The 21,853-nt window shown below is 36.3% G+C and overlaps 2 protein-coding genes across 2 annotated transcripts; one reads left to right on the top strand and one right to left on the bottom strand.

The window, feature by feature from the left end:
- The first annotated feature begins 136 nt into the window (after positions 1-136).
- On the top strand, positions 137-4,908 carry LOC144195970 (transmembrane protein 17A). The gene is made up of 5 exons (XM_077715895.1): positions 137-673; positions 1,045-1,151; positions 1,810-1,923; positions 2,088-2,403; positions 4,628-4,908. The coding sequence occupies exons 1-4, from the start codon at positions 559-561 to the stop codon at positions 2,397-2,399; spliced, it is 648 nt and encodes a 215-aa protein (XP_077572021.1). The 5' UTR covers positions 137-558; the 3' UTR covers positions 2,400-2,403; positions 4,628-4,908.
- On the bottom strand, positions 4,609-19,818 carry cabp7a (calcium binding protein 7a). Its single transcript, XM_077715894.1, has 5 exons — positions 19,278-19,818; positions 8,559-8,702; positions 7,845-7,957; positions 6,894-7,044; positions 4,609-6,822 (listed from the first exon to the last, which is right to left on the bottom strand). Exons 1-5 carry the CDS (start codon positions 19,384-19,386, stop codon positions 6,692-6,694), a joined length of 648 nt encoding a protein of 215 aa, XP_077572020.1. The 5' UTR covers positions 19,387-19,818; the 3' UTR covers positions 4,609-6,691.
- Positions 19,819-21,853: the final 2,035 nt, after the last annotated feature.

The following is a 21,853-nucleotide window of genomic DNA, read 5'->3' as shown; positions in this document are numbered from 1 at the left end:
AAATGTACTTTTAAAGTCAACATTTCTTAATTCAATCTTCTAAAAACTCTGACTTTAGAGACCAAATTTTGTCCCTATATTTTTCTTTGGTGACCCATTTTGTACTCTTTTTCATCTAAAAAAAATGTATACCGTATTTTCACGACTATAAGGCGCACCACATTTAAAGGCGCACCCTCAACGAATGACACATTTTCATTTTTTTCCCCATATATAAAGCACACTGGATTATAAGGCTCACTGTCTATTTTGTAGACAATTTAAGACTTTTAAGTGCGCCTTATAGTCCTGAAAATACATAATTTTGCCAATCTGACTTTATTTTCTTAACAGAATTCCTTTTCTTTCCTCTTATCAATAGCCTTTTATCTGCTTTTTTGCATCCATGATCAATTATTTGTGTTTGTCTCAAAGTTGTTGACATTCAAACTGTTATTGTGGATTGCGACTAATCCTCCAGCCTCCTACCCTCCCCTTTAAATAATCTCATTAGCCTCCCGCATAGACGTCTACGTCTGCCCGCACGCAAATGCCGACTCTCCAGCCAAGCCGTTCGTCATGCCCGTCTTCTACTCGGCCGTTCCCGACGACAACGGCGCCGTTGGACCGGACCACGCGGCGACGACGTCAGCGTTACGCCACGAACGCTGTGACCTTTCACCTTCACGGTCAGGTTGGTCTTCATTTTTATCTGTTCTACCGACTTTACTTTGAAATTTCTCATGGGTAGTTGTACTACTCTGCTCTATGTATGATACAAATATTTTCAGCAAAAAATAACGACAAAAATACTAGTCAAATTTCCAAAAGCTAATGTATGACTAAGGTATAATGCAAATATTATTAGAAAAAAAACTTTAATTGTCACATTTCCATTCTTTTTTATACAGATAATGTTTATAAATGCTACAAATATCATTTGAAACAAAAGTTTATTTGTCAAATTTCTGAACATGTTGCTGAATTCAATGTTTATCAATGATACAAAACTTTTAGAGGGGAAAAAAAACCAAAGTTGACATGCATCTAAATGTATCCCATCAGTGGCCAGCCAAGTGTCGTGCGACCTCCCTCTGCAGATGTTGATCTACTTCAACGTCTTCTATCTTCCCTTGTGGTGCCTTTCTTCCGTCTGCATGCTGGAAGTCAAGGTCAATATTTTCCTCTTTACCGTATCTAGGCAACGAACCCATGCGGCGAAGCGCTTATCTTTAAATTAGGGATGTCCAATATTGCTGATTTATAATTTTTTCAACATATAATCCCATTTTTTTCAAAGATATCTTTTGCCGATATCAACCCATTCCAATCGTCAAACAAAATCAAACCAGTCATTTGACTGAACACCATATATCTTAACCAAATCATTCTGATTATTCATATATATGTATAAATTTTATTTATTTTTACTTCCGAACTGCATTTTTCTTAGTCCTTCCATACCCATATTTTTTAGACCAAAGAAAACCCTTCAAAAAAATAATGTAACCCGTAAAAAACAATTTATGACCAAACCAGTCCTCTGACTGAACACCAAATATCTCAACTTAATCAATATGGATTTGTCAATGCTCATTTTTTCACCCAATTCCATTTTAGATTACTCAGAGGCAACTTCTGTTAAATTTTGGATGACTTCCTATAGATTTTGAAGCACTTTCTAGTTCATTAATCAGCTCCTTGTAGGTTAAAGGGCGTTTTTAAGGTTTCTTATCAACTGACTGCCATTGAACGCACCATTTTGAATGGATGAATATTATTGTGAAAAGGAAAACGTGTTTTCTTTGCAAATATCCGTTTTCTCTTCAGTTCACATACCTTCCAGGCTACTACCAGGCTCTTGTGATCACTGGAATCGTACTTGTCACCATTGTGGAGATTCTTCGACTTTACCTTGGCTACTTTGGCAACCTTGAAGATAATGTAAATCAAGTTATTTCTATTTTCTTTATTTTTTCCCAAAAATCTTTACGCATTATTAAAAATCAACCAACTCAATCTTTTTCTTAGCATTTGATAATTTTTCCCCACCCATTAGGGACCGCCCACTTTCTGGTTGTGACATCACACACTGAATTTTTGCGCAGGTTCCCGCACTGTCCTTTTTCTGCGTGCTAACGTTAGCCATCCAGTTGCCCGTGTTGCTGTTTTTCGTGACGGACGAAGGTTTGGCTATCCTTCCCTTGGAACGCGCCATCCATATCCTCTTCCTGGCCTTCGCACTGGCAGAGTGCCTGGCCGCAGGGCGGGCATTGCGTACCTTGACCAAAAAGTTGACGCTGCTCTTCAACCTGCGCCAAATGGCCAAGGTAGAAAGCTTCGGACATGTTGGCGCGCCCGTCCTCGGCCTGGCGTACCGACAAGCCGTCACGCCCGTTGCACACCTCAGCTGCCGTTGAATTGGTAAAAAAAGGGTTATTTTATTCCATTTCAATGTTTTTTTTTGTTAAATCCAATTTTTTTAATTGTAATTTATTTATTTGAATTGCTTGCTTGGTGCACTATTTTATTCTTCGTTTTATTTATATTATTTTTTATTTTTAGAATTATTTGACAGTTTTATTGTAGTTGTAAAAGTTAATTATTGTGTTTATACTTGTGTTTTGTTATCTATTTTTAAAGATATACAGAGCACAAATGTGTTGAGTACTCCGTGCCACCAGAGAGCAGTAAAACCAGGGATAAAAATATGCAATGCAAACGTATTAGAAGCAAACTTTAGAGAGACAAGTAGCAATCTTTTTGGATAGTTTTACACAGCAAATAGACATTTTACAAAAATCACAAAATAAAACGGTGTGTTATTAACATGTTTTTTATTTTTACATATATTGCATCTATTGATTTTCACGGAACCACGCTTGGCTGTCACCATGACAACTGAACGCCATTTTTCTCCCCTTACTGAAGCTGCCATGTGTTGTCACGGCGACGTTGGCCTACATTTTCCAATCTATTTCCATCTCTATATTAATAATTTTCCTTGTTACGCATCAGCACACCGCTGTCTGCTTTCAGCCGAGATCAACGCACACCGAGCAGGAAACGGGTGGCCACGGATACCCACATAAGCCTCCATCCATCCTGTTTCCATTAGCAACCAAGTAGGAAAAAAAAATACTCCCCCCCCCCCTTCAAAATAAATAAATAAATAACTAAATTGCCGTAATACACGGATGGCCCACTCAGTGTGGAAAGGTGCTGCAGTGTGATGTCATTAATTTGCCTTAAAGAAGACATATGGTCAATCGGGGCTCATTTTATAACCAATTTCGCCTGCTGTCCCCTCAAATTGGCAAGGAAACATTTTCAATTTGCGACGGGTGTAGATTTCATCACTGTCCGAGGAGGGTTGCTGTGAAATATTTGGAAATTAGTAAGAAAAGTACATTGATGTATACTTTGAATTCAACACAAACACACTAATATGCTCAGGTGTTAACAATTTGAATTGGCCCCAATTGTTAGCTAGCTAGCATGCACTGCCGGATATACCAATTGGCAGGGGTCTATCTGGAGCGTTAAGTTAATGGGGCCTCCATAAAAAACGTTGTAAAGTAATAGTTAATATTTTTATTTATTTATTTAAAGACAATAATCATGTTTTATGATTAAAGTTATTTCTCTAAAATGGCAAGATGATACGTCTGATATATCGTGAGTCTTGGCCCTTACCCCTTAGTTAAAACTAAATTGAAACGGTCCATTTTAGTGCACGCGTGTAGGAAGTTGTAGTCCACAACCAGTGTGGTAGAATTGTTTGCAAACCAACAGCGGAGCAAAAAAAGTAAGTTTATAAACGTCAACAATGACTAAATTTCTTTGCATTGATCCCTGTTTGGACTAAAAACGTGTGCTTAACATTGTATATGATTACGAGATGAAATATAAGATGATTTACCTTTGTGTAAAGGCATACTTTGCAATTTGTAAGGTTACTTAAAGCCTCAGTTTGATCGGTATAGTGGTACCTCGACATACGAACAGATTGAGATACAATTTCGAGCAAATAATTATCTCTATATACGAGACATATTTCGAGATATGTGTAAGCCAGGTGGCCAAGACATGAGGCTGCTTATGATTTTAGCACACTGTCTTTTTTTTGCAATATCTCTTTCGTGTATAACAGATATCTACGAGTACTGGGCAAAGCGTTGCATTTTTTTTTCAGTTTTTTTCCCCGTCATTTCCGTTATGAGTGCGTTTCCGTTACGAGTGCATTTCCGTGCAAAAAGTCTCTCTCTCTAATTTTAGTACTATTAAACCACTAGTTATGTGTTACTTTGTCAGTAGATGGCAAATTAACACAAATACAAATATTTTTCCAATCCTATATCCTGTATTTAGTCTTTTTTCAGACGGTTAGAACAAATTAATTTATTTTTAGTTCATTCCTATGGGAAACGTTCATTTGAGTTACGAGTAAATTGACATACGAGCTCAGTCCCGGAACGAATTAGGCTCTTATCTCAAGGTGGTACTGTATTTTTTTCCGTAGAGATATAGTAGTACTACAAACAAACTCATTTCTGTAATTGGACCATGCTAGCATTTGTTAGCACCGATAAACGGAGATTTTGAGACTTGCTTGGTGTTGGCGTTAAACGTTTTATTTGGTTTTCAGGAGGAAAAAGAACAACACGTTCCACAGACACGGAGTCAAACGCTAACACACGGCCAATAAGACAGCAAAACGTTACGTCCACTTGGAAACAGGTAAACATTTGTAAAACTTTCACGCCGTCAACACACACATTTCTTTTTTTCATCTCTACATGTATCAAGAAATTAATAAGGCAGTAAATGAACTGGTTATTACTAATTGATCACAAAGTATGTCTGGGACAATCCTGGCGTTCACTTATTGTTTTTATTGTGCGCTGTAGCACATTGTAAAGTGCAAAACGGAAACTTTTTTGGGGGGTACACGCTTATGCTAAAGTTAGCACACGTTAGCATGACTCATCACATGCTATCGTGTGTTAGCACAGATGCAAACTCGCTTTAGCCAATTTGAATTAGCTCCAATTTAAAGACGTGTCCAATGCTAAAGTTAGCACACATTAGCATTACTCATCAGATGCTACCGTGTGTTAGCACAGATGCAAACTCGCTTTAGCCAATTTGAATTAGCTCCAATTTAAAGACGTATTTGCGATTTATTGCCACTTTTTTAGGCTTATCAACCCCATTGTATTGCCAAAATAGTTCAGGTTTTTATTCTTTTTTTTTTTAAAGAAAGAAAATAGTGCTTTTTGAAATGACTGGTTGGAACGCCAACGGACGCCATCTTGGTTTATTGCTTCATCGCAACACATACAGACACACACATACACATTTGTGCGCATTTCTGACCTTTCCCTGACCTTTGCCAATTTGTGACAAGTCCACAGTAAAGGAGCCCTTCCTTTTCACACTCCTACGCACACACACACAAACACAATCACACAATCACACTCATACACACACACACCCTGGCTCACAGTTTAGCATTAATACACAGTCGGTGTGATCACGATGTAAACGCAGCTATTCAAAAAGACGGTCGTTGAAGTCCATGCACGTCATGCATAGATGAGGTCGTCTCAGTTTGTCTGTCCACTTCTGCCAGATGCTGGATTTTTTAACTCATTGGCCGCCGTGGATGTCCAATCTCTTTGAACATGGCAGCAGCAAGTGGCAGTCAATAAGTTAAGCAACCATCAAGGTTAAAATGCTAACTTCGACATGACACTTTTTTTTCCTTTAGAACAAGGGTGTTCAAATAGGTTTTTCTAAGAGGGTTGGAAAATAATCTTGAGGTATAAGGATATGGTAATATGTAATTTTTGCATTTAAAATGTAAAATATAGTGACATTTTTTTTTCTTAATAGAGCTGGGCGATAAAATAATAATGATTATAAGCGTGGAATAAGTTTTCTCAACAATAATAATAATTATGAATTTAACTGCAGTTACAACACCTGGCCGTCACAGATGGAGGGGGCGCTGTTGCAAGATGAACGCTAGTTTCAGACCAATGCTCAGGAGAAGAGGAAATGTGTTTTTAGCATAGTAGCATGAGAGCTTAACATGGATCATGAATGCAAAAATACAATAAAATGAGCATTATGAGATGTAGGACAACACATTTGATCTTACATATTTAGAAATATGTTCATTAAATATCAATATGAATATTTTAATTAATATTTGCTCTCCATTATTAAAGAAATCAAACTCAAACTCATAAATAAATGAGGAAAATAATTTATGTACTTCTTAATGGAAGTTTGAACTTTTTGAATTTTGAAAGAAAAATGATGTAACAGTTATTGTGATACATATTAATATGTACTGACTTTTTTTTATCATGATAACGATGTTTGTCATCGCCCAGCTCTACTACATAAGGTTAATAATGTAAAACGTAATAATAATGATCATAAACGAAATAATGGACAGGCACCCCATTGAGAGTTAAAACTGTCAAATGCAACATGATGTAGGATTTTTTTTTTGTGGGCATGTTTGGACACCCTTGCTCTAGAATTTCCACCAATCGCAATGATGTACCGTACACGCACACGTCACGACTCGCACGGACGACGACAACGAGTTGGAGTGATATGTGGTCCGCTTGTCTTTGTACAGCAGCTCCTGGTAAAAATATTGTTCACATTTCTCGCACGTGTGTGTGTGTGTCCACTACTTCATGCCGCTACGCAGCACCTGATTGGCGGCGATCAGCATTACGCTGATGATGAAGGCGATGGCGAAGGCGCAGATCAGGCTCTTGCGCACGCACGTCTGCTTGACCTGCTGCGTTGGGCTGGAACCTGAAAAGTAGACACGGAGAAGGACGAAATTTTAGGGGGGAAATGGAAGTTGAAACGGGACCATGGTTTACTGTCGATGTCCAGTTGGCAGTCGTCGGGGTTGTCGATGTGGTTCTCCTCGGTCATGATGATGTTCTCGATGTCCTTCATGGTCAGGTGGTCGCAGAAGGTGTCGTAAAGAAGACGTTTCAGCTCCTCCACCGTCAGTTTTTGCATGTCGCACTAGTGCACAAATTGTCCATATCTGACTAATGTCAAACTTGTTTTCATGAAAAATAAACTTTTTTGGGATTTTTTTTGACAGTAATAGAACATTTTTCATTGAAATTGTATTTTCATGTGTCAAAGTGGCGGTCCGGGGGCCAAATCTGGTTCGCCGCATCATTTTGTGTGGTCCGGGAAAGTCTATCATGAGTACCAACTTTCTGTTTTAGGATCAAATTCAAATGAAGAGTATAGATGTATATTAAGTTTCCTGATTTTCCCCCTTTTAAATCAATAATTGTCATTTCTTAATCAATTTTTCTGTGTTTTTAAATTCAAAAAGTATTTTGTAAAATCTAAAAATATATTTAAATAAAGATAAAATAAACATTGTTTTAGATTATAAAAAAAAAGAATATTCAGGGCTTTTAATCCAGTTCTTTTAATCCATTTATAAAAAAAATCTAAATATTATATCTAAAATAGTCTATGAGATGCAGGACAACAAAAATCATATCCACTAAAAGATCCTCGGCTACAATCTTACATATTTAGATATACGTTCATTAAATATGAATAGGAATATTTTCATGCAAACTCCACACAGTAAAGAACTGACCCGGGTTTGAACCCTCGACCCTAGAACTAAGGCTGATGGCGCAACCCACTGATCCACCGAGCCGCCACTTTTGCGTCAATAATGACATTTTTCATTCATTTCATGTTTTTGGTGATTATAATTTTACTTTTTACCGAACAACAACAACCAACCACATAACTAGATCGAAGTGGTAATTTTTAAGGGCAAAACCTTTTACCTTCCAGAAAACCGAGTCAAAGTCGGTTCCATTGAACTTGTCCGGCATGGAGGCCGCCGTCAGCTTTGGTCCGAGCAGAGTGACAAACTCCTCAAAGTCCACCTGCCCGTCACCTGAGGAACAAACACACCCCAAATAAAAAAAAATGGATGCCTATCACAATACTTTACTATGCTACTTTACTACGCTACTACATTTTTTTTTCAAACTGAAAGTGTTTTTCAGGCAAAAGTTTGACAGGCTTTTAAAAAATACTTCACTAAAATGTATCTTTAGAGCATATTTTAAAAGAGTATAGATGTATATTAAATTTCCTGATTTTTCTCCTTTTTAAATCAATAATTGTCATTTTTTAATCCATTTTTTCTGTGTTTTTAGTTCAAAAATCATTTTGTAAAATCTAAAAAATATATTTAAAAAATGCTAAAATAAACATTGTTTTAGATCTATAAAAAAAACTGAATATTCAGGGCGTTTAATCCAGTTCATTTAATCCATTTATAATAATAAAATATCTAGTATTGTCTGTTTTTTTTTGTTCAAAAAACATTTTGTAAAATCTAAAAAATATATTAAAAAATGCTAAAATAAACATTGTTTTGGATCTATAAAAAACTGAATATTCAGGGACTTTAATCCAGTTCATTTAATCCATTTATAAAAAAAAAAATCTAAATATTATATCTAAAATGGCTTTTTGTGTGTGCTTGTTACCGTCCATGTCGAGCCTCTGTATGATGACCTCAAGCTCGACCTCATTGGGCATGTACCCCAGGGAGCGCATGGCCATGCCCAATTCCTGTTTGGAGATGAATCCGTTCCCATCGCGGTCGAACACTTTGAACGCCTCGCGGATCTCTAAAAATAAGAGCAAACGATTGATTGTTTGTAATTATCCCATTTCAATGTCATAGCTGAATTTTCAAGGCTAATTTCAAACAAGCAAACCCTTGAAATGCTTCTTTGAAACTCTTAACACAACTTGAAAACCCATTTGAAACCTTTTTATCTTACATTTTGCAACCCTGGATACTCTCCAAAAACTGGGCACATGAACACTTAAGAGAAAGTGTAATATTTCACCCAAAAACCAACTTTGAACTCCAACATCAGAGCTGAATCTTCAAATTGTAATCTTAACCCTACTTGAAATCTTATTTTTAAACCAATTTCCATACCTAAAGGTCTTTGTTCATCTAGCAGGACTTACTTTACTGACCTAAAACTTGTTTTCTTTTAAAAAAAATTCAAAACAATCTCAAAACTCTTTATTAATCCTATTTTGTTGTTGTGGATAGGAAGAAAGAGTCACTCCCCAAAAGTGATTCATTGAAGTGAGCCGAATGGATTCAAAACACATAGAAGGAAATGGACCAGATGGTAAGTACTATTTTATTATTTTGACTTTTGTTATTTTTGTTAGTCATATTTTATGAATTGAATCTAATTGAATTGTACTAAATTAAAGTGATTAAAAATGAATTGATGACTCCTTTGACCGAATGACAAAAAAAGAGTCGTTGAAAATGACAAGGGAAAGCACATAATCAACAAAGTTGTAATATTTTATTATATTCAGATGATAAAGGATTTTTAATACATGACAATCTCTGATATTAGTCTGTCAGGTGCTCAATTTCAACAGTTATGGCTCTGTTTCAATCTTGAGAATTTCTTTTTGAATACTCTTGGACAAGATTCAATCATTTAATTAGTGTACAAAAAAAATTATGTTCGTGGTACATTAAGGACGTGAACACTACTTTAATCTTTAATTACTTTTCCCAGTAGCACATTTTTACACCTTTTATTTTCATGTCTGCTACCTCAGAAGGAACATAACTATTATTAAAGTGTATTTTTAAATGGAGGAGGTGCTAAAAACCCATAATTACTGTATTTTCTCACATATAAGCCGCATTTGCGTATAAGTCGCACCCTTAAAAATTGCCTTAAAATCGTTGAATTTTCCAATTTCCCTCATATAAGCCGGCCCTTGATTCACAATTTTCATCTCCATATTCATGGTTTTAATAGGGAGTGTTACTTTGAAGGGAAAATGTAAAAAAAAATCATCAAACATGGTATTTCTGAGTAACTATGAATCAATTGCTGGATTACACATTTCTTAAGGGTGTTGCCTTTATGTAGACATATTCAAAAAAGTAAGTCATGTGAGCAGTACAACTAGGAAGGCACAAGTAAGTGAATTTTTTCCTCGTTTTATGCAAGATAGCTTTTTTTCATTCATAGATGTCAAAATACATTTTTTTATCGGTTTTTCTTTTCAATATTTTGAAATAAATCACCATATGGGCCGCATTTTCTTGTGTTATGGCATTTCGTCTTTGTCATTTTGCAGTTTTATGCATGTCAAGTCTAATTTATGCGCATATAAGCCGTACCCTCAATTCAGCCATCTTTTTTAATGACAAATACGCCATTTTTGCAAAAAACTACAGTACCTAACCTCAACTCAAGTCCCTTAGCCACAATTATAATCAAAATACATTCTCCTATCCACCTATCAAAGAATGAATTCAAAAGACACGACTTAAACGCTAACCCTAAACTTAAATAAAACTAAATCAAGATTATAAACCAAGCAAAAATTTGGAGGCAGGCAGATTTTCTTCTTGGACTTTTTTTCGTCTGTCCCAAAGGTTCTTGCTGGTTCACTACATCTAAATGTGTTAATCCTTTTTTTTTTTTTTTTTTGGTGCTATGAGGCGATACTCGGGAGGCTTGTTAGCGGCGGCTTCTGCTCATATTCAAACATGGCGGCCCGTAGCTGCACTAAGACAGATTAGGCTTGCTGGTTTTTCCCACAAAAATTATTCTTGGGAGTGTTGTTCATGTCAAAGACACATCCAAGAATGGACGACCTGGAAATAGTCAGAGTAGGCCTAAAAGGACCATTTTACAGGTTTTGACCCATTGGACTTCGCTTAGCTACAAATTGTAGTCCCCTTTTTTGTAAGTCTCCATCATTTAGACTACAGGTGTCAAAGTAGCGGCCCGGGGGCCAAATCTGGTCCGTCACATCATTTTGTGCGGCCCGGGAAAGTCAATCATGAGTGCTGACTTTCTGTTTTAGGATCAAATTAAAATGACGGGTATATTATATTTCCTTATTTTCTCCCTTTTAAATCGATAATTCCTATTTTTTAATCCATTTTTTTCATTGTGTTTTTAGATCAAAACTCTTTTGGTAAAATATAAAAATATATACAAATATTTTCAGTTTTCCACTTTAATAAAGAATAAAAGTTGTGTTTCCTTTTGAAATCGAATAAAATATTTTCTCTTATTCAGAAAAAAACTCAAATTGATAATTGCTATTTTTTTTATCCATATTTTCTTTGTTTTTAGTTCAATTTGTTTTTGTAAACTTTTAGTTCAAAAATCACAATGTAAAATCAAAAAATATATATAAAAAGCTAAAATAAACATTGTTTTAGATCTATAAAAAACTGAATATCCAAGAATTTTGATCCAGTTCTTATAATCCATTTAAAAAAATAAATAAATATTATATCTAAAATAGTCCAGCCCACATGAAATCATGTTGACGTTAAAGCGGCCCGACACCCTTGATTTAGACAAAAAGTCATTGTGGGTATTCTTAACATAGATGGTGAACAAAGCCTTCTATAAAAGCCTACATTAGCTTTACTGACGATTCTTTTGTTGACAGAAAAGTGTGGTCTGAAATTGTCAAAGCCAAAACGATGAAGGAAAAAGCAGGAAAACCAAAATCCCTCCCCTCCGGTAGCAACTTCCTCCTCTTAAATCTTCCTCACCTCCAGTGATTGAAATCGGCGCAAAGGTCGGAGTTTTCTCAGCTCATTTCTCAGCTTCTGTCTCTCCGTCATTGATCCACCCCCCCCCCCAACCCCCCCCCCCCCCCCCAACCCCCACCACCTCCACTCACTTGCTAAATTTCATCATGAGACGTCTCAGTGAAAAAATCCGCAGATCGTTAGCGTCAATAACCGCCCTAGCCATCAATCCTGTCCCATTTGTCGTTTCACAAGTACATCACGGCAGAAGCTTTTTCAAGGCGCGTCTATTTTTTTTAAAACTGGTGTCAAAGTGGCGGCCCGGGGGCCAAATCTGGCCCGACGCATACTTTTGTGTGGCCCGGGAAAGTAAATCATGAGTCCCGACTTTCTGTTTTAGGTTCAAATTAAATTTAAGATTAAAGATGTATATTAAATTTCCTGATTTCCCCCTTTTAAATCAATAATTGTCATTTTTAAACCATTTTTTCTGGGTTTTTAGTTAGTAAATTATTTTGTAAAATCTAATAATATATTTAAAAAAAGCTAAAATTAACATTGTTTTAGATCTATAAAAACGGAATATTCAGGGCTTTTAAATGAATAATTGTCATTTTTTAATATTTTTTGTCTGTGTTTTTAGTTCAAAAATCTTTTTGTAAAATCTAAAAATATCTAAAAAAAAGCTCAAATAAACATCGTTTTAGATCTACAAAAACGGAATATTCATGGGTTTTAAATGAATAATTGTTATTTTTTAATCATTTTTTTCTGTGTTTTTAGTTCAAAAATCATTTTGTAAAGTCTAAAAATATATTTAAAAAAATCTAAAAAAAACATTGTTTTAGATCTATAAAAAACGGAATATTCAGGGCTTTTAATCCAGTTCTTTTAATCCATTTATCAAAAAAAAATCTAACAAAAAAAATCTAAATATTATATCTAAAATCCTAAAATCAAGTCGACCCAATTGTTCTAAAACATCAAATACAAAATAATCCAACATTCAAAGCAAAACAAACATTTTTCCAACCATCAAATACAATTTACTTTCAAAAAGGACCCAAAAGTACTTCAACATATAAAGCCTTTCATACCTAATGCAGCCATTTGTCATTTAACGGAAACATAACGATGAACCGGTTACTTATTACCGGAAAAAAACAAATTTATCCATAACAAAAAAAGCGCTTCACCTTTCCCGATTTGTCTCGCGTCATTAGCAATTTAATTAAAGACCATCTCTCATGACGGAAATGGCGACTTGATGTTTAGCAACTTGACAGGTGCTTTGTCTTCGTCCCTGAGGCTAATTCACTTAAAAATATAAATCCATAGTCCATGAGCCTAACAAAAGTTTTTGATAAAAATCAAAACAACCCACAGAATTTGTGCAGTTTATTAATATTTTCCAAAATGTTAAGAATTCAAAGGCTCCCTATTTTCTAATGTCGCCATTTTATTCAGGCAAAGGTTAGGACAGCCGACCCCTACCGAGCATCTCATCATCACCCTCTCACGTCCGGGTGTCAAGTTGAGCTTTTTCACACCGTTTAATAATTTCAGTAGAGAGGGAGAAGGGTGAAGAAAATGTACTCCTATGACCCTGAATTCTTGGTTACTATGAACAACAGTATTTTCTCGTATATAAGTCGCATCCACGTATAAGCCTTACCCTTAAAATTGCCTTAAAATCGTTGAATTTTACAATTTTTCTCGTATAAGACGTCCACTGATTCACAATTTTCAGCTCCATATTCAGAAAAAAATGGGCTTCTATGACCCTGAATTTTTGTTTACTATGAACAACAGTATTTTCTCGTATATTAGCCGCATCCACGTATAAGCCATACCCTTAAAATTGCCTTAAAATCGTTGAATTTTACAATTTTTCTCGTATAAGACGTCCACTGATTCACAATTTTCACCTCCATATTCATGTTTTTTTTAATAGGGAGTAAAAATGTCTTACTTTGAAGGGCAAATCTTTGAAAAATCATCAAACGTGGTATTTCTGATACACTTTATGAATCAAAAGATCGACAATGCGAGTCTTTCACGTTTTATGCAAGAAACAGTTAATTTGTTTCTTAGATTTCATTCATAGACGTCAAAATATTTTTTTTTGCATCATATCATTTCGTTCTCGTCACCTGGGCAGTTTTGTGCATGTCAAGTCTAATTTATGCGCATATAAGCCGTACCCTTGATTCAGTCATACATTTTTTTGCAACAAATACAGTGTATATGCGAGAAAATTATAGTTTCAGTCTTTCATTTTTCATACCGTTTATCCCCACGGGGGTTATGGGGGGTGACGGAGTCTATCTGGTAGCCAACCAATTGCAGAGCAAAATGAGACTAACAATCATTCACAATCACATTTAAAAATAGGGACAATTTAGCGTAAATATTGAGGCTACCATGTGTATTTTTGAGATTTGAAGGGACACCCAGAGAAAACCCACACAAGCAAACTGTGAGGCAGACGTGCTAACCACCTGTTCGCCATGCTAACGCGAAAAATATCATTTTTATATTTCGATGTGATGAAGTAGGAAGCAGATTTTCACAAAACAACTTTACTCACTTCTACAATATTTCTAGGAAATCACAACATAGCAGCAAAGCTCTGCTATTTTTAGAAAAGACGTTTCAAGATACCGATGTGGTGTGTTGAAGCTGCTAAACGATCCCCACCATGTAGGCCACGCCTACTTTCCACTATCCTTTTCAGTTTGGACCACGGCTTCCTTTAAATAGCCTTGATTTGGATTCAAAATGCCGTGTTTCCTTCCAACTCGCGGCCTAAGCAACTGTGAGTCAATGTTTTTGCTCTTGTAGGAGTGAACTGAAAACATTCAAGATGGCCAAGCCAATCAGTTGGAAAATTAAGGGGGGCGCTAGTGAGTTATTAGTCGTAAAACTAATTGCGGGGAAGGAACTTGATTTCATGTGGGCTGGACCATTTTAGATATAATTTTTAGATATTCTTTTTATAAATGGATCAAATTAACTGGATTAAAAGGCTCTGAATATTCAGTTTTTTTATAGATCTAAAATGATGTCTATTTTAGGTTTTTTAGGATTTTACAAAATGATTTTTGAACTAAAAACACAGAAAAAATGGATTAAAAATAGCAATTATTGATTTAAAAAGAGGGCAAATCAGGAAATTTAATATACATCTATACTATAGATTTTTTTAAATAAATGGATTAAAAGAACTGGATTAAAATCCCTGAATATTCAGTTTTTTTTATAGATTTAAAAAAAATGTTTATTTTAGCTTTTTTAAAATATATTTTTAGATTTTACAAAATTATTTTTGAACTAAAAACACAGAAAAATTGACTAAAAATGACAATTATTGATTTAAAAGGGGGAAAATCAGTAAATTTAATCTAATCTATACTCTTCATTTAAATTTGATTCTAAAACACAAAGTCGGCGCTCATAATTTACTTCCCCAGACCACAAAAAATGATGCGGAGGGCCAGATTTGGCCCCCGGGCCGCCACTTTGACACCTGTGCACTAGAGCATAATCATTCACTGCCATTTCCTTGCAATTTTTATAAATTAAACATCTGCCATCATTGGTACAGAATCCTGTTCATTGGCTGATGGTACCTTAGTGTTTACAGTGTGTGGCTGACACTCAACTTACACCACCAACACACGGGTTTTAATATGAGCAGAGGGACTGATTGATGTCGCAGGGCTGCTGTTAGGCATGGTGGAAATGGGCTACCCACTTCATTCCACCTGGTGTGTGTTCCTGAGCGTGTGCATGCGCCTTTGTTGCTATCTTTATCCAACGCCAGTAATTTGACCATCTATGTTCTTTCATCCCTCAAGTGTAGGAGGTGAGTGAAATGGAGAATATGGACTTGGCTTATAGCACTCTCATCAAGGTACATTAAGGCGCATACTACCGCCCCCTCCACACACACACACACACACACACACACATACACATACACATTCACACGAGGGCATACTGAACCCTGTAACAATACCGACTAGTCTAGCTCAAACATGTCAGTGTAATGCACGTGTGTCAAAGTGGCATCCCGGGGGCCGAATCTGGTCCGCCGCATCATTTTGTGTGGCCCGGGAAAGTAAATTATGAGTGCTGACTTTATGTTTTAGGATCAAATTAAAATGAAGAGTATAGATGTATATTACATTTCCGGATTTTCCACTTTTAAATCAAAAATTGTCATTTTTTAACAATTCTTTTGTGTTTTTAGTTCAAAAGTCTTTTTGTAAAATCTAAAAATAAATATAACAAAGCTAAAATAAGCATTGTTTTAGATCTATAAAAAAATAATATTTAGGGTATTTAATCCAGTTCTTTTAATCCATTTATTAAAAAAAATCTAAACATTATATCTAAAATGGCCCACATAAAATCAACTTGACATTAAAGCAGCTCGCGAACCAACCTGAGTCTGACACCCTTGCTGTAACGTATTATTTTGGGTACTTCACCACTAATTTGCAATAAAAAAACAACAGTAATTTTCCTCACTAACACATCAGGATTCCAAATCAGGTGACTCGGACGCACACTCAGATCATATCCCTTATACACACCACGACACACACACACACACACACAGACACACACACACACACACACACACACAATGAAAAACACTCTAAAGCACTTCATTGCCATTGCACCAATGATAATTGAAAATCCAATCCGTGCATGTCATGTTTTTCATTCGAAAATACACAAACACACACACACACACACAAACACACACACACAAACACACACACACAAACACACACACACACACATTCTTACACACACACTAACATTAATATCGCAGCAAAAGTTCCAATTGTCATGTCACCAGCCCCTCGTGTGGCCGCCACGCAAGTAATTGAAAATCAACTCCTGCTGCCCCACACATACACACACATATACACATATACACACATATACACACATGTACACACATATACACACATATACACACATATACACACATTTACACACATATACACACATACACACACATACACACATATACACACATATACACACACATATACACATATACACACATATACACACATATACACACATATACACACATATACACACATATACACACATACACAACCATATACACACATATACACACATACACACATATACACATATATACACACATATAAACACATATACACATATACACACATATACAACACACAAATACACATATTCACACATATACACACATATACACACATATACACACATATACACATATACACACACATACACTTACACACAACGTACAATTTTAGTTTTCGACGTAGCTCCCCCAGGGAAAAGAGCGACGGTGGCGAGAAAGCCGGCTGCCATCCGTCCGTCACTCAATTGATTGACAGCAGGCTAGGATTGGTCGCAAAAGAGGAAGTGCTTGTCAGGGTTCTTAGTTCTTATTGGTTTTTCAGTCTAGCCGATAAAAGCTATTTTGGAACAAGATTGAATTTGTTGTGATCCGGATTGGACGCAGGTGACTTGTTGATTTGATTTGATGAATGAGAGGTTGTAATGTGGTTTTTGATGTTCTGTAGAAAAGTTCCATTAAGGAGAAAATTTGTGTTATTTTCTAACTGTCATTGAGAAAAAATGTGTGACCATCAATAATTTTTTCAATGAAATCTGCCTCACATTCAGTAACTAAAATATTTAACATAACCAATGATTGGACATCATATAGTCAGTGATAGAACCCCATAAATTTACCAACAAGTGTATTTATAAATGTGTAGATTTCAGAACAATAGTTTCCAATAAAATCTCCTTTAATTTTTCATGTGGATCAAAATGTGGGAGTCGATTTTTTTATTATTTTTTTTCCTGGCCACAAGCAGCTACTAAAACAATAGAGCCATAAAACAAATCTTCCCAGAAGTGTGTAACAAGACTGTTATGGTTTTCTACAAGATCTAAAAATACATTATATATAAAACCAAATAAGCAAATGGCCAATAAAAAGTGCCATTTTATGGCAACCAATCACAAAAAGGCTAACATTTGCACTCAAAATGTACCCAACAAATTTTGAACAGAAACCAAAACTTCAAAAATTGGCCAACCACCTGATTGCACCTGAGTAATTCTACCTAGCAACAAGTGATAAGAAAAAAATGACCAAAATCGCTAACCATTGCGACATAATGATAAATAACGTTGACCTACAAATTGGGGATTGGTCAAAGTTTACCTTCTAAAAGTCAATGAGATTCTTATGTGGCATAATTTTTGCGCTAACTAGCTCTTACAGCGTCCTCGCAGGGGATCACTAACATGGCCGCCGCTGTTAAATGTGCATGGCTGCCAAGTATCCCGATGCTGCAGTAAGTGACAATGTTACCCTCGCAAAATGCATCCCAAAAGGAGCAACTCACGCAGCCCAAAAATGAATTGTTCCAATAACTGTTTACTTTATCTAAACTCTACTGCCCACTAGAGGTCATAGAGTCTGCCAAAAAACGTCAATATTAAGTTTTGATCAGGCTAAACCACCAAAACAAGCAAACTATAATAACAAAGTAAAGCTAAAGTATGCAGATGTTACCTTAGTTTACAAAATCTTCCAATAAAAAGCTTCTCCACTGCAAGATTTTGGCCAAAAATATTCTAATACATCAACAAGGGCTGGCTCTAGAGGTGACTGTGTAGTTCCCTTCAAAAACAATGCTAAATTAGCCATAGCACCTCCTTTCTTCATACCTGTAACTCAACATACATTAGCATATGTGAACTCCCGTCTCTGAACCTCTTGGCCAATCATCTTAAAAGCCTGACTAGACTAAAAAAATTACGATCACAACACTGTCTAAAACTATGCTACGTAGGCATCTGTGTGTCTAGTGTGTGTCATCTTTTATCGTCAACCTACACAAGGGAAAAAAGATGTAAGTTAGCCGCCAGATACAATCTTACATATTTACATATACAGTAATTCATTGATTAATTACAGAACTTTTTTCGTCACTTGAAAAATTCGTAAGCAGAGGTGTACTTTATATATAAATTCTGTAATTCGTTCCACAGTCCTCACACAACTACCAACTATGACTGTACATGTTTATTAACCTGAATATAGATATGTTTATTTATTTAATATATGCTGTCCTATATTAAAAAAATCAAAAAAATTAATTAAATTAGAAGTTTACTCTCATTTTTAACTTGACCATATTTTAACAAAGTTAAAAAATCACTGTGCAAAATTAAAGCTGCTTAAACGATAATGACAATCAACATCAACAGTCCAATTGACTTTTTCTTGGATTTAATTATGCTGCATTTCATCCTCTATAGCTCAATACTGCCCGGCATGTAATGGCACATTATGGTACTGCACTCTAGACGCACAACTCACAATATACCCAAACCCATATATACTTTACTATAAAAAGTTCAAACTCCATCTGAAAATAACCCCCAAAATAGCTTTAAGTTGCTTTACCCAAACATGAAAATCCCAATTCCACTCTTGAGGCCTACAAATAAATCCAAATCCACAGACATAACCTAATGTCCTCTCTTGAACCACCACCACCAACACCACAAACACCAAACAAAACGTGGGTAACACAACACAACATCTCACCTTCCACTTCATCTTCAGGCAGGTTCACGGGGGCGCTATAGGAGAGAATATCCGGGATGGTACACATCCCCCGGTACATAAGCGTGGAGGTAACCGGGTGCATAGGCATGATTGCGACCCTCTTCCCGACGATTCCAGGTAGAAAAGGACGGGAGGGAGGGAGGGTAGAGGCGCTACCTGGCAACCTTAACGACGGAGGGAACCCGTCTCGTCTCGGCGACCACCGGGGGAGCGCATCAGCGGCGTCGGCGACGAGTCCATGGGCCGGGAACGGGGCAAGATCTGGCCTCGCTCACTTCCATTCATCGGGAAGAAGAATAACGGCGAAAAGTCCACGGTGCGTGCGTGCGTGCGGCGGCGGCAGCGCGCACACGCTGCGGCAGGGTGCTTGAGCGCGGCGGCGGGAGAGCCACTTGTTGGACGTGCGCGCACTCGCGCTTCTTCCTTTCCGACTCCCACAGACCGACCCCCCAGGGGGGGGATGCTCGCGGCGCCCACCGACACGATGAAGCGTACGCGTGTGCGGGGGTGTCGGTGTGTGAGGAGCAACTCCTTTTTTTTTTTTTTTTTTTTTTTGCCGAGACTATCTGAGCGGCGCACAAAAAAGCCCACCCTCTCCTTGTCTGTTTTTACGCATTGTTTGCGTCTTTTACGTCACTCGTCGTGTCACTCGGACACTCGTGGGGACGATTGATTAGGGACGGCTATGCCACTATGCAACAATTGATATCCATTTATTTTTCAATGAATTTTTTTGCAAGTAAATATGCAAATTGGTCTGTTATTTGGTGAGAAAGATGACGTAAATTGGATCAATTGTTGCTTTTTTAATTACTTGATTGTCTGGTTATTAAATAAATTGACACTTGTACCGTATTTTGCCGTTTAATATTCCCGGGTATATTAAATTATTTTATATCTTTTGGACATGTTCAAACCCAAGGCTTTAACGTCAACTTGATTTCACGTGGGCCGGACGGACTATTTTAGATATAATATTTAGATTTTTTATTTTATAAATGGATTAAATTAACTAGATTAAAAGCCCTAAATATTCCGTTTTTTTATAGATCTAAAACAATGTTTATTTTAGCTTTTTTTAACTATATTTTTAGATTTTACAAAATAAATTTTGAACTAAAAACACAGAAAAAATTGATTAAAAAATGACAATTATTGATTTAAAAGGGGGAAAATCAGGAAATTTAATATACATCTATACTTTTTATTTTAATTTGATCCTAAAGCAGAAAGTCGGCACTCATTATTTACTTTCCCGGGCCATACAAAATGATACGGCGGGCCAGATTTGGCCCCCGAGCCGCCACTTTGACACCTGTGACCAAACCAATCCTTCTTTACATCATGTAACCTAACATTTGCCCTTGGCATCTTCTCATTTCACCTCGGAAATGAACCTAAAATGGCCTTTTTCAAACCAAAAGAATAGACTTTTGTTTACGGCGTGGCCTCCTGAGACAGTTTTTTTTTTCAGGTTTCCTCACTAAAAGTCAGGTTTCCTTGAAATCACGTTGCCAGGTGACACCACAGCTTCCCAGCACGCCAAATTGGACATGCTCGCAACTCCACGAAAACAATTCTCGGATCCAAAGTGTGTCAGCAGCTTCTTAGTTTGGCGCCAGTCTAAATGAAAAAGCTCAACATAAGCCGCCTGGCTTGGTATTCCCTGGGTTTCTCTTGGATTGTGGTTATCGCCGCCTCCTTACTCCTCGTGTAAACCCGATTGGAGCCTGGAACCCCGTCACTAGTTTTCCCAGGGTGCTTCTGCTGAGTGGCTGCTTATGAGGATTCAGAAAAAGCAAGAAAATGTGATTAGTGGCTTAAAGGGAACATAGAATGGAAAAGATGGAGGAAAATCTTTGATTTCACTTAACATTGCCTAGATGAACGTCCTATGACCTGATCACATTTTTGGTAGTCAAGTCTACAATTTTGTGGACATCATTTTTTTCTCAGAACTACAAAGATAATTATTTGTCTTTACGCAAATTTGAAACATTATTATAGCCAGAATATCAAAGAGAAAATAAAAATGCATACCTTGCAAGAGTTTTATAGCCATTGACAGAAACATAAAATTCATTTCAACCAGAAAGACTGGCATTGTTTTATTGATATTGTTCAATCTAATTTGACATGGAGGCTGGCAGTGATACTTAAAATACATTTTTTATAAAAGCCATTTTTGGATGATAGTGGACGGATTTCAAGTTGGCCATTGCATCCTTTGAATTTTCTGTGAATTGAATTTTCTGTCAATTGAATTTTCTGACAATTGAATTTTCTGACAATTGAATTTTCTGACAATTTAATTTTCTGACCATTGAATTTTCTGACAATTGAATTTTCTGAAAATCAAACAATCTGACAATTGAATTTTCAGAAAATCAAACAATCTGACAATTGAATTTTCTGAAAATCAAACAATTGGACAATTGAATTTTCTGACAATTGAATTTCTCGAGAATTGAATTTCTCGAGAATTGAATTTTCTGAGAATTGAATTTTCTGAGAATTGAATTTTCTGAGAATTTGATTTATCTGAGAATTGAATT

This window comes from Stigmatopora nigra, chromosome 4 (assembly GCF_051989575.1).
Source record: "Stigmatopora nigra isolate UIUO_SnigA chromosome 4, RoL_Snig_1.1, whole genome shotgun sequence".
Lineage (NCBI taxonomy): Eukaryota > Metazoa > Chordata > Actinopteri > Syngnathiformes > Syngnathidae > Stigmatopora > Stigmatopora nigra.
The sequence above is the reverse complement of the archived record's forward strand: the minus strand, read 5'-3'. Positions and strand labels throughout refer to the sequence as shown.